At 39.6% G+C, this 14,354-nt stretch overlaps 1 protein-coding gene across 4 annotated transcripts in view; it reads right to left on the bottom strand.

The window, feature by feature from the left end:
* Positions 1-14,354, bottom strand: part of LOC137244210 (cyclic GMP-AMP synthase-like receptor) — a 276,654-nt gene that overhangs the window by 196,490 nt on the left and 65,810 nt on the right. For 2 of the 4 annotated variants that reach the window (XM_067772894.1, XM_067772893.1), the window contains exon 2: positions 12,133-12,836. In XM_067772894.1, the coding sequence (XP_067628995.1) occupies positions 12,133-12,836 (704 nt within the window). The remainder of the gene's footprint in view (positions 1-12,132; positions 12,837-14,354) is intronic. The other 2 variants (XM_067772896.1, XM_067772895.1) reach the window with 1 other exon arrangement.

The following is a 14,354-nucleotide window of genomic DNA, read 5'->3' as shown; positions in this document are numbered from 1 at the left end:
TTGGGGATCATATCTGGATGGTTTCATTTCAGAACTTTTTCGGAACTATTTTGGTAATATTCGGGGACTCTTCAGGGATCATTTCTGGATAGTTTTCGGGATCCGTCCGGGATCCTCTTCATTTCTGGTTGGTTTTCGGGATCCCGTCAGGGTTATTTCGGGACTCTTTCGGGATAATTTGGGGACCCTTCCGGCATCATTTCAGGATGGTTTTCGGGATCCTGCCGGGATCCTATCAGAGTCATTTCGGAACTATTTCGGGATCATCTCTGGATGGTTTTTGGGGTCATTTCGTGACTTTTTCTGGGCTATTCCGGGGCCATTTGGGGATCCTTCCGGTTTCATTTCTGGATGGCTTTCGGGATCTCGTCAGGGTTATTTCGGGACTTTTTCGGAATCATTTGGGGTTCTTCCGGCATCATTTCTTTATATTTTTCGGTATCCGTCCAGGATCGCATCAAAATCATTTCGGGAATTTTTCTAGACTATTTCGGGATCAATAGGGGACCCTCCGGCAACATTTCTGGATGGTTTTCGTGATCAGTCCTGGATCCCGTCAGGGTCATTTCCTGACTTTTTCGGGATCTTTTTGGGACCCTTCCGGGATCATTACTGTATAGTTTTTGGAACCCCATCAGGATAATTTCGGGACTTTTTCGGGATCATTATGGGAACCTTCTGACATCACTTCTGGATGGTTTTCGGAATCCGTCCGGGGTGCCGTAGGGGTCATTTCGTTACTTTTTCTGGACTATGTCGGGATCATTCGGAGACCCTTCCGGGATCAATTGTGCATGGTTTTTGAGATCCGTTCGGAATCCAGTTAGGGTAATTTCGTGACTTCTTCTGGATTATTTATGGATCATTTGAGGACCCCTCAAGGATAATTTCTGGATGGCTTTCGAGATTTGTCCGGGATTCCGTCGTGATCATTTCGGGAGTAATTTGGTATCATCTTGGAACCCTTTCGGGATCATTTCAAGACCCGCTAGCTCAAGAAACAGGTAGTTCAGCACACATGCCTTTTTAAATTATGAGATTTTATGACCATGGATTTGGTGCAAATTATTCGTAATTAAAATTCGGTACGTTTCATCGTTAATATCTAACACAGCTTTTTAGTTCTATTTTTGAGTTTTTTTAATGAATCCTGTAACGAACTGTTACAACTATAATTATTTTGTAATATTTTAACCAACTAAATACCCGAAAAAGCAACACTATTGTCATCTAAATTCTCTTTGGTTTTAGCTAATTGTGGTTCCACTCCTTTGTTCTTTGAATAGTAATTCCTTCACCCTTGTCAGTTATTTTAACTTAAAAACAAAATGTATTTTGTTAATTCGAAAAAACTGTATTGTACTATTCACGTAAGCGTGCCTTTCAGGTTTTCAGCTCATTTAGTTATTTTTTTTTTTACTCTATTACAAAAATAAAATACATTAGAAGCAGGCTATCGTGAATGGCCCATATATTTTATTTTCTCCTTACGGACGGGGCCGCGGGTAAAGGCTAGTAAGCTTATAAATGTATGCTTGTATATCGTTTAACATAGCAAGTTTACTCTAAATTACTTTTAAAAACATTTATAGAAATACCGGTTGGTTTCATATGTAACACTTTTGTTAAAGTGTACAAGACAAATTATTTATTTTTGTTTAAAATTTTGTATTTGTTTATAAAATTTGTTTTGAATTATTTTTAAAACATTGGACTGAATAAATATGTATATTTAACTACGGGTATGAATTTAGGTTACACAATTATTTTTTAATTAAAACTCAAAAATAACACCGTCTGGATAATCCCGAAAAATCCCGAGAGAAAAAAAGTGTATCTCAGGTAACGAAATGTCAAAACTTACGAAAAAATTAAGGAGGAATTGAGAAAAAACAACTAAGAATTTGTTCGCGCTACAAATTTTGTGCAGTTAAGTTTCTTTATATTATTTGAACTTTTTCTGCCTTATTTTAAATTTTTACAGAATGACGTCCACCAGCAAGGCCACTCTTGCGTTATTTGTAGTTGCGTTCTACGACAAACTTTCGTCACCAACTCAAATGCAATTTTCGTATAAAACACCACGGCAATTGTAACTTGTCAAAATCGACAAAGATATCATTTGTCTTTTCGTTATTGAGTCTTAGGGTTGGCAAAACTTATTGAATAGCAGAAATGAGAATATTATTGTTAAGCTAAGTCGCCTGTGGCCGAATGTTGTCAAAACAAGTAAGGACGGGACTGCCTTCGGCTGTGTCGAAGACTTCATACTTTTCATGAATGGAACTGAACAATAATCTTAATTCGTAACCTCCAAATAATCGGCTGTATAACATAAAAAATATATAGTGAACAGATGTGCATACCTAAGCGATTTTTAAGACAAATATAAAATAAAAAAATAGGTAGGTACTTTGTGTGAGGATGCAAAGTTTCAGGTTTTTTGTGGTCTGCATGTAAAAACTATGAATAAGAATTACGTATTTCAACAATATACGACAAAAACGTAAGTATTTGATGAAATTTGTTGAAATTTTAAGCTTCTAGCCGTAAAACAGGGGCAAAAATGACAGTTTATATGGGGTATATACTATATATACCACCGATCCCTGTGATTTTTTCACAACACAAAATATATGCTATATACGTAAGCAATTGGTGAAATTTGAAGCTTCTAGCTGGTAAAATGGGGCAGAAATTGCAAAAAGTTTCTTATCTGAGCAATAGGTTGTACGAGATATATACTACATGTATATACCACCAATCTCTATGATTTTTTCAGACAACAATATATGCTATATACGTAAGCATTCGTTGAAATTTGAAGCCTCTAGCTCTTAAATTGGGGCAGTAATTACGAAAAGTATCTTATCTGAACAATCGGTTGTGGGGGATATATGCTATATATACAACCGATCTCATTCATTTTTTCAGACAAAAATATGTGCAATATACAAGAGCATATGGTGAAGTTTGAAGCTTCAATCTGATAAATTGAGGAAGATATGACAAAAATCCTCTTTTTCTGAAAAATCGGTTGTATGGAGGATATACCCTATAGTGGTCCAATCCGGCCGGTTCCAACAAATGTCCCCCCCGGGCCCGAGGTTTCTGAGGGAGCCCGCGATTTAGAGGTACTAAGACATTTTTTAAATCAGGACAGTCTTTAGTTGTTCCATGTGCAATTTTTAAGCCGAATTTCAAAAGCAACGAATATCTGCATTTCGTTTTAAGATTATAGTGAAGTGTGAAAAACATTTTGAAAAGTCCTTTTCCTTAAAATTTAAGAATAAATATTTCATTTGGCAGCTGACTCAAAACGCTTTATAAATGCAAAACACCTGAGGGAAACTATATTAGATCAACGCAAGAAAGCCAAGTATTTGATGCTACACCTGATGCCAGTCACGTTGAACAGACTACGTTCATTTTGCGCTACACTACCTCCATTTCAATTCGAGAGCAACAAATTTTACAATTCAAGAACGGTTTTTGGCTTTCGTGGATTTTAAAAAGAGCTTACGATTTCCTCTCGAACACAAGCGAGATTTTCGAGACCCGAGAAATCGAAAACTCTCGCGAATTTCTAGACATAAACTTAATCGCTGTATGGACAGTATTTATACACTTGGTTTTATTGTGACTTCTTACTTGATTTTATTGCTTTCCAATGACACTTATCTCAAAACATATTTATTATACATATAATTTTGTTCACAATATTTTATTTTTTTAACGAGACATCGAGAACACGGCTTCTCGCGAGATTCTCGAATCTCGAAATACTCTTAATACTCGCGATCTTCTCGACTTTCAATTAAGTCGCTGCATTGGCATTTCGGTGTTTTTACTTGTAGTTTTGTGGACATTGTGGATAGAAGGCGAGACTCGCGAAAAATCTCTTTTCGAACAAGTTCCAGAAATCGTAAGCTCTAATTGTAACCAAAAAACTGGTCAGGAAATCGCTGATTTAATTTGCCATACTCTAGGTCAACATGAAATCCCATTAAAAGATTGTTGTGCACAAGGGTACGAGAACGGTGCCGATATGAAAAGAGCTAACAACGGAGCACAACGTCATATTCTCGACAAAAAATCGAATGCTGATTACTCGCGTTGTGCAACCCACAGTCTCAATTTATGCGGTGTTGATGCTACAGAATATTGTACGGCTGCAATTATTTTCTTCGGAGTTGTACAAAAATGTTTTACTATTTTCAGCAGCAGTCTACAACGATGGGACATCCTCAAAAAAAATGTACCGACCTCTCTTCACAGTCTTTCGGACACTAGAATTGGGCAATCAGACCATTCGCAAACGATGTTCCAGGATTAACACAAGCACTAAACGCATTACTTAAGCTAAATTTAACTGCACAAGCATACGGAGATGTTACCGGCATTATCAAGTACATAAACAAGTTCGAATGTATCTTGCTGTCCTCAATTTGGTTCAAAATACTGACTACCATTAATTAAATAAACGTCGTACTCCGAGCTGGAGACGCCACCATAGTTGTTGAGGTCCGACATTTAGATGCCTTATTAGCTGATTTGAAATTGAGCAGGAACCAATGGGAAACAATTTTAAACGAATGCAAAACAGTTTTTCTGATGATCCAGAGTCTGATTTCAAAAACAATACATTCTTTGTGATCGTTGATTCGATAATCACTGGCATTACTGAAGGATTTGCACCTATGAGAAATTTTAACGAGACGTTTTCCATTTTGTCGCAACTTGAAGACATGGATGAAACTACGGTTGGGGCGAGCGCAGCAAAATTTGTCGAAAAATATAGGTCGGACTTTTCCCAAACGTTAGAATGCGAAATAATTCACTTAAAACACATTTTTGAAGCAAATTTTGATAAAGGTCTGTCACCACTGGAATTGCTAAATGCCATCTATGTTCAAAATCTCTGTAAAATTTTCCTCAACATTTGTGTTGCTTTACGTAACTTTTGCACTTAACCTGTCACTGTAGCTAGTGCAGAACGTTTTTTCAGCGTCCTTGCAAGAATCAAAAACTTTCGTAGATCGCGTTCATCTCCAGAGCGAGTTTCAGGACGCGCCATGCTTTGTGTTGCATCTGTTTTGGCAAGACAGTTAAATTTTGATATTATTATAATAAATTTTAGAGCGACAAAAGCAAGAAAAGCCACTCATTTATATCCGAACCTTCTAATTCAAATTTATAATCATATCAGAAATCTACTAAAATGTTACCAAATAACTAGAAAAGATTATTTGAAACAAAATGTGGCTGTTAAAAGAGAATTTTATTTCTACGTTACAATAAAAAATTATAAATAGTAAATATTCTGTGTTAATTTTATTTTCAGCTCTTAGTCCAAAAATCATTTAGTTGATGTGGCAAAAAAGTTTTTTGATGTAATCCACCAATAATGATTCATGAATGAGACGCCATTAATTCAAATTAACCAAATGCATTAGTGAATTTTTTATAGGGGGCCGTAAATTGTTTAGTCCCGGGATTTACTCTCTACGGCCCTGCACATACACACGCATATAACCAAGTTGCAAAGCAGGAGATACAACAATTATAGAAGGTGAAACGTCTAGACCTTTGGAGAAATATGCGGACGAGGCAACAGAGAGTATAAAAGCTGCGCAAGCTGAGGAATGACTAATCAGTTTTGATTTAAGCACGCTGTTGGTTGTGAAGTATAATTGTGAAGTACTACTCCCAAAGTAATCTAAATAAAGAACAGTTTGCAACACTGAATATTGGAGTGATTTATTCAAAAGTTTAGCGATTCGAACGTTAGCAGAAGGTTTCAAATATGCGGAATTTCCCAAAATTCGTTACAATACATAAACACAAAACACTCATTGAATTTTTTAACAATGGGCGTTCTGAAAATTTCAATAAAAGTTAAAACTAAAAACAAAACGGAAAATATATTTAAATGACTTCGAATTGTCAATAGTAACACGTTGACATATAAAGGAATGCTCACAGTTTCGATATGCTATTGTGATAAATTTAAACATATTTAAAATAAAACGGTCTGTGAGTACCCTTATAAAAGAGCTTAGTGATTTCCTAAAGCTTTTTTGGTATAAGGCAAACACATAATACATTAGAGCCACTCACGAAAAGTATGTAGGAACTCATGCAAAACTGGAAAACGCATTATGAAAATTGTTTCATTTAAGCTCCTATTATTTGAGTGAGCATGGTGTAATAACCACGTGAAGTAAGACGTTAGTTGCCTTGCTCTGTCAGTCAGCTATCTAAAAAAGTTGTCCCCAAAAAAGTGTTGCTTTTTTGCATTTTTAGGAGGAAATGTACAAATTAGTAGTACAAGTCTTTGTAAAAACAAATTGTTTTGGTCGAACCAAGGGGTTTCCTTTGGGCAGCACTACCCAAGACTTTCGAGGAATGTTATTGTCATTCCTACAATAAGACCCCCAAAAATGACATTCCGAATATAATAATCATCGTTACTGTTGTCTCTTTTGCTGCTTTTACCTTAAAGTCAGCCCCCAAACATTTAAAGGAATGTTCAGTGGTATTAGCCCGACTTACTTACTTACTTACTTCATTGGCGCTTAACCGTCTAAACGGTTATGGCCGTCCAAGAAGGTGGGCCAGTCGCTCCTTCGCTCCGCCCAAGGGCGCCAATTGGGCACACCAAGGGAGTTTAAATCGTTTTCCACCTGGTCCTTCCAACGGAGTGGGGCCGCCTTCGATCTCTGCTTCTATAGGCGGGTTCCGATAGAAACACTTTCTTGGCCGGAGCATCCTCTTTAATTCGCATAAAATGGCCTAGCCAGCGCAGCCGCTGCGTTTAAGTTCGCTGGACTATGTTGATGTCTTCGTATGTCTTGTACAGCTCATCATTAAATCTTCTTCGGTACTCGCCATCGCCAAAGTGTAGAGGTCCATAAATCTTTCGAAGAACTTTTCTCGCGAACACTCCCAAAGCCGCTTCATCTGCTGTAGTCATGGTCCGTGCTGCTGACCTATATAGCAGGACGGGTACGATAAGTGACTTGTAGAGTATGGTTTTCGTTCGCCGAGAGAGAACTTTACTTTTCAATTGCCTACCTAGTCCAAAGTAGCAATTTTTGGCAAGATTGATTCTTCGCTGGATTTCAGTGGTGATGTTGTTGCTAGTGTTGATGCTGGTTCCCAAATAAACGAAGTCTTTTACTATTTCGAAATTATGGCTGCCAACAGTAGCGTGGTTGCCAAGGCGCGTATGCACTTACTCTTCGCTCGATGACAGCAGGTACTTCATTTTGTCCTCATTCACCATCAAACCCATCTTTACCGCATCTTCTTCCATTTTGGAGTAAGCAGAACTAAGAGCGCAGGTATTTAGGCCGATGATATCAATGTCATCAGCATATGCCAGTATTTGCACGCTTTTATAGAATATTGTTCCAGTGCGGTTAAGTTCTGCAGCTAGTATAATTTTCTCCAGCACCAAATTAATAAAATATAATGATAGGGGGTCACCCTGTCTGAAACCTAATTTAGTTTCGAACGGCTCGGAGATGTCCTTCCCAGTTCTGACTGGTCTGCTGGTGTTGCTCAACGTCATTTTACACAGCCGTGTAAGTTTCGCGGGGAAACGAAACTCAGACATAGCGGCATATAGGCAGCTCCTTTTCGTGCTGTCGAAGGCGGCTTTAAAGTCGACGAAGAGGTGATGTGTGTCGATTCTCTTTTCACGGGTTTTTTCCAAGATTTGGCGCATTGTGAAAATCTGGTCGATGGTAGATTTACCAGGTCTGAAGCCGCACTGATAAGGTCCAATCAGCCGGTTCACGGTGGGCTTCAATCTTTCGCACAATACACTTGAAAGGACCTTATATGCGATATTAAAAAGGCTGATTCCACGATAGTTGGTGCATTTTGCAGTATCCCCTTCTTGTGGACTGGGCAAAGAACACTTAGATTCCAATCGTCGGGCATGCAGTCGTCCGCCAATATTTTGCTAAGAAGCTGCTGCATGCGCCTTACCAACTCCTCTCCGCCGTACTTGAATAGCTCCGCAGGCAATCCGTCAGCCCCCCACGGCCTTGTTGTTTTTCAATCTGGTTATTGCTATTCTAACTTCTCCATAATCGGGCTGAGGGACATATATTCCATCACCATCGATTGCGGGATCGGGTTCGTCATATCTGCGCGGTGAATCGCTGCCTCCATTTAGGAGAGCAGAGAAGTGTTCCCTCCATAATCTAAGCACTATCTGGACATCAGTTACAAGGTCGCCATTTTCGTTCCTACAGGAGTTTGCCCCGGTCTTAAAAGCTTCCGTCTGTCCTCGCACTCACGCCTTTCTGCTTCTGCTTTTTTCTTCCTGAAAAGGCGTCTCGCTTCCCTTTTCAACTCACGATAGCGTTCACACACTCCTCTTGTTGCGCTCGCTTTTAACGTAGCCCTGTAGGCAACGTCTTTTCTTTCGGTTGCAACGCGGCATTCTTCATCGTACCAGTTGTTTTCTCATGGCCGCCGGTAACCAATTTTTTCCTCGGCGGCAGTACGAAGTGCTTTGGAGATATGCTCCCACTGCGTCCGTATTCCTTCAGGATGAGTTGTGCTCTCAGAGAGCAGGTGTGAGAGTCGAGTTGCGAAATCATTGGCAGTCTGTTGCGATTGAAGCTTTTCGACGTCTAGCTTACTTTGGGATCTTGTTTTTAATACACATTAGGAGCAGATATGTTTTACCTCCAATTTATAACGATAAATCAACAAAGCCGTTGGAAATATGTAAGGTCACTTTCAAGTGGGTCGGTTAAACTATTTCTCATTCAAGTGCCACAAAAGCAGTGAAGTTCAACCCAGTAACGGGGTTACATAAGTACCACAAATATTGATGACAACTCAATCTATGTCCGGTTTTGATTGAAAGATTGAACTGCAATTGCGCCCAGTCTACATGCATTGAACTTTACTGCTCATCAAAGTTTAAGTGGCAAAATTTGAACTTTTAATTTTTATTCTATATTATTAGTAATCTTGTTGTTGTTGTTGTAGCAGCGCTTCGCCCCATGCAATAGGTACGACCAATCGCAAATTGTCAAGAATGTCCTCTAACGGGAGTCCAAGGGAACTTTCTGTTTCAACAGGGGTATACCATGATGAGAGGGGTGTTAGAGGCGTTGGTTCCACAATATAGTTAAAGAGATGGTTGTTGTCATGTGGAGACACATTGCAAGCAGGACATATGTTTTGTATGTCGGGGTTGATTCTGGATAGGTAAGAGTTTAACCTGTTACAGTACCCAGATCGAAGTTGAGCTAGAGTGACGCGCTTTTCCCTAGGGAGAGTGCGTTCCTCCTCTGCTTGTTTTGCGTATTGTTCTTTAAGTACTGGATTCACCGCGAAATTCCTGGCTTAGAGGTCCGACCACTGTTTTTGGATTTCACTGAGGACCTGCTTGTGCTTTTTAGCTTCATACGGTTGTGTTCTCAGGTGCCGCATTTCCTCATAATGCTTACGGAAATGACCCCTTAAGCCCCTGGGCGGTGTAGCCTCATCAATCATATATCTGTTGGGATGCCATGGTTTCTTAGTATTCAACAGAAACTGTTTGGTTAGCATTTCATTTCTCTCCCTTATGGGGAGTATTCTCGCCTAGTTATGTAGATGTTGTTCTGGGGACATAAGAAGACAGCCTGTTGCGGTTCTGAGGGCGGTATTTTGGCAGGCCTGTATTTTCTTCCAGTAAGTAGCCTTTAGGCTTAGCGACCATATCGGGGACGCTTAGCATGCAATCGGCTGGCCAATTGCTTTGTAAGTGGTAATGAGTCCTTTATATTTACCCCAAGTACTGCCGGCAAGAGATTTGAGGATTTTATTACGGCTCTGGATTTTCGGTACAATTGCGGTTGCATGCTCTCCAAAATGTAGATCCTGATCGAACGTCACACCCAAGATTTTGGGGTGTAAGAAAGTCGGTAGCGTGGTGCCATTGACGTGGATGTTCGAAATGGTCGACATTTGGGACATCCATGTTGTAAATAAGGTCGCCGATGATTTAGTCGGTGACAATGTCAGGTTTCGCGAGGCGAATAAACTGGAGAGAACAGGCAGATAGCTTACAAAGCTCATCGATCTGTGGGGCTGGGCCTGTGGCCATTATTGTGCAGTCATCGGCGTAGGAAACGATAGTGACTCCTTCTGGTGGTGAAGATAGCTTTGATATGTAGAAGTTAAACAAAAGTGGGGATAGGACACCACCCGGTGGCACCCCTTGTTTAATTCTTGTTGGTTTGGATGTTGCTTTCCTGAATTGAACCGAGGCTTGCCGACCAGACAGATAATTTGCGGTCCACCTTTTAAGACTTGGGGGAAGGGGAGACCCATCCAGGTCTTGCAGTAACGTGCCTTGGTTGACCGTAGCAAAAGCTTTTGACAGGTCTAGCGCAACGAGAACTGTCCTATGGTGGGGGTTTTGCTTTAATCCGAAACTTTTCTGTATACTTATGGCAGTTGGCTCAGTTTAGTTGCAAATTTGATTTAAAGTAGGGGAGCAAAATGGCTTCAAGTGTCTTGGCTACTGGCGATAGGGGAGATATCGGGCGATAATAATCTCCTATTTTAGCTGGTTTCCCAGGCTTTAGTAGCGGGACCACCTTGACCATTTTCTATTTTTCGGGGATAACAAAGGTGGAAAGGGGCAGGTTGAAGACATGTGCTAGATATTTAAATCCCTCTTTACCTAGGTTTGTAAGCGTCGACATGGCTATGCCTTCTGGGCCCACTGCTTTAGATGGTTTAGCATGACCGATGGCATCCTCAATCTCTTTGGCGGTGATGGTAATTGGGGACGCGCTGTGTTTATGATTATGTGTGCGTCTGTTGGCCCGCCGTCTAACTTTGTCAACCGTAGAATGCATTATATATTGTCGGCAACAGGCGCTCGCTCGTTTTTTCGCATCCGAGAGCACTTCTTCCGGCGGGAGTAAAACGATTCAATGACCTTGCGGAAAGCACGTTCTCCTTGGCGAGCATCAGTCGGGATAGGGAGGGCAGCAAAGCGATTGCCTGTAAAGGATTTGTACTCATCCCTCTTTCATTTCTTAAAGTTTATGAAAGTGCGGTTTTCGGTTACGATAAAGTCGGCGGTTCGCTCGAGCGAAATGAGTATAAGCAAATGGTCAGATGCCAATGTTATCCTGAGGCGTAGACTACGGGACGCCCTTGCGTGTGAACAGAAAGGAGCCACAAACGATTTATAAAAGTTACGATGACGTCGGGTTTTCGGATCTAGCCCAGAGCAATCAGTACAATGCAACTATCCTTTGCACGTGACACACTGGCAAGAGCATGACCGTCCTAAAAAGATTCTTTTCCGGCAAACGCAGCAAAACCATTTCTCAGGACCGAGGTCGGGAGAAGGACCCGGATTGGATTCGATACCTTCCCGGAGCAGGAGAGTATTGCGCAGTCCCGCTGCAAGGATCTGCGTGGAAGATGACAGTTTGTGGGAGGGACGCAAAAAATTAAATGGGGTTACACTGAAATGACAGCCCTTGGACGGAAAAATCCCCAGCCGCTCCGAGCGAGTAATTTAATCTCTCACTGGGCCTTAGTATCTCCTTTTGTATTGGCGTTAGGTGTCAGAATTAAGCTGCCACATCTTTTTTCAATGGGTATAAATATTTTACCGGTTCTGGCAGTTGAAAATTCACCTGCACCGTTTCACATTGCATACATCTTCTGTCTTTTTCTATTTACTTCACCTGGTGATTCCACCATGTGAGTGCGCTTTCTTATTATTCATTTCTAAAGGAAATTTCTCTCAGTCTAGAATACCTGCAAATCGTAGAACATTTTCCACCTTTTCTAGATTAAATGTAACATACACGTGGAACGCACCATTTACACAAACACTTTCCTTTGACCATGGAATTAGCGAAGGAGATGAAACATAAAATGTATATTTTATACAATGAAATGTTTTAAGAAGCTACCGCTCACAAAAATTGTGGTCTCTTTAACAAAATTTAAATTTTTCACATTATTGTCGAAATTATAAATTAACCAACCATGCTTGTAGTTGGGTGTAGAAAACTTTTCGACATTTTAATGGAAAACTTTCCACGTTGGCATGGTTTCAAGAGAGAAAGAATACCCTATAAGACTTACTGCTATTACAACACAACTTATCGGCTGACTCCAAAAAAATGTCGACTCCTTGGCTGCTCTCCATAAAAATAAAGTTTTTATATAGTAGCTTTTTAAGTTGCTCATGTTTTGGTGTCTATCTCGAAATTTTTTCATAATCCTCAATGCATTCTTTAATGTCTTTTTATCATTTATCAACTCGTTTTCTAGACAATCATAAGATGCCCGAAATGAAATAACATTAGGCACATCTTTAATCGGTTTGGGAATAGCGTCCCAACTTCCTGTAACATAGGTTATCGCTTGAGAGGGGCATAAAACAATCGCCGGAACAAAATCAACTGAATATTTATACGGGGTTTTTATAAAAATTGTATGCGCTGGACCCTGCTTCCTGTATGTAATAGCTGATACAGTTCCTTCAAATACAATTTGACTATGTAGGTCTTGTAATGCTTTTGTAAAACGACCCTCTAACCAGCTTTGCAATAGTCGTATTGAAAGAAGATTATGCTCATTTACACATTTTTTCAATACTTTATGAGTTTTAACATGTTGCGTTTGATTTGAAATGGTTTGAAGGACCTCAGTCAAATCTAGTATTACGTTTCCTGGAACTTTGTGATCTTTTACAACAATTATTCTGTGAATTTCTGGTAACTTTAGCCGGATTACGAGATCATATTCGTCGGGATACTTTACTTTGAGATTATCGCCATAGCTGCCTGCAAATACGAAGTAAAAGGTAAAGAAATTATTTATTATTATTATTTTTGACAATACATATATTTACAGTGACAAGCAGTAACATGTTGCATTACTTTTAAATTCAGCCACCACTCCCACACAGGGCCTTGTACTTCTTAATATCTAAGCTATACCTATATGACCTGCTTTATTTTTGCTTGGATTCCAAGCTTAAAATACTGACGAAACTTTATCGGAAAGTCAAAATGCAAAAACAGTTACAAACGAGAGCAATGGAGACCAATATTACCCACAAAATGAATAAGTTTGACATGTTATTGTTGACTTCTTTCATTTCATTTTTCATAAAATTTTTTTACAATAAAACTATGAAAATATAGCCGAATAAATATTACACGATGGGTTGGTTGTTTTTTTTCACAAGAACGTTGATTTTCGCTACATATGTGTACACAAAATTTTCAAAATAAAGATAAAATTTTCATTTGTCAAAAAAATTAAGAAAAACCGCTGAATCCCAAAAAACCCTATCGAAAAACAAACTAGCTCTAGCTCGTTTGTTTTTAATGAACTAGGTTGTATTCTTCTTGTACTTCGTTAGTTTTTTGGAACATATTTAGTTTACACACTTACACCAGTACTGAAGCTTGTAATATTGTGGTTTGGGTTCGAACGAAGAAAATAATTCATTCATGTTCGTTTCAGCAATATTCAATACGATTTATTATAACAAAAAAAGTGTTGCCCTGGTCCTATTTTTCAACACCAATTTGCCAGTATCCGGACTGTAAATCTAAAGTTGAATGAACTTTGTGGCTTTAGCTGCGTGTAGTAAATCATCAATGCGAAGCAATGGGTACCGATCTGCTTTGGTGATAGCATTCAATTCCCGATAGTCGATACAGATGCGGATTCCACCTGTCTTTTTCGGAACCATTACTACTGGAGCTGCCCACGGTGACTCACACTCGACAATAACTCCGATTTCCAGCATTTTATCGACCTCATGTTTCAACACTTCTTTACGTTTTTCCGATATGCGGTATGGTGGTAAGGCAACTGGAAGATGTTTGCCTGTATCTATTCGGAGTAAGGCCATCTGCGCTTTTATGAAGTAACATTTTTAATTCCAATTTCTGCTCTGTCGTTAGACTACTACCTTTATTGTGGTTTTCATTGACTTGGACCATATACAAAGGAAATATTTCCTCGACGATTTGCTTTTCGTAGCCTTCCAACGGTTTCTTGATTTTTATCGGTGGTGCAAACAGCCTAGAAGTATTTTCGGGAGTGATCTCTCCAACCGGTAAATATATTCCGCACCGAACGTGGTGAGCAATCGTTGTCGTTTGCACGCATTCCTTTTGTGCGCGGCCCATAGTTTCTCTCTGGACAAGTTTCTGGAGGTTCAGCATTACTTGTGCTTTCTTTGGACTCATTGGCTCGTTTTATAAAGTTTGAATATTCTCTCAAAACTTTGGAAGGAGACAGCTGATTTGCTTTTACGTGTTCACCAACGACATCTATGGCGAATA

This window comes from Eurosta solidaginis, chromosome 3 (assembly GCF_040869045.1).
Source record: "Eurosta solidaginis isolate ZX-2024a chromosome 3, ASM4086904v1, whole genome shotgun sequence".
NCBI lineage: Eukaryota > Metazoa > Arthropoda > Insecta > Diptera > Tephritidae > Eurosta > Eurosta solidaginis.
The sequence above is the reverse complement of the archived record's forward strand: the minus strand, read 5'-3'. Positions and strand labels throughout refer to the sequence as shown.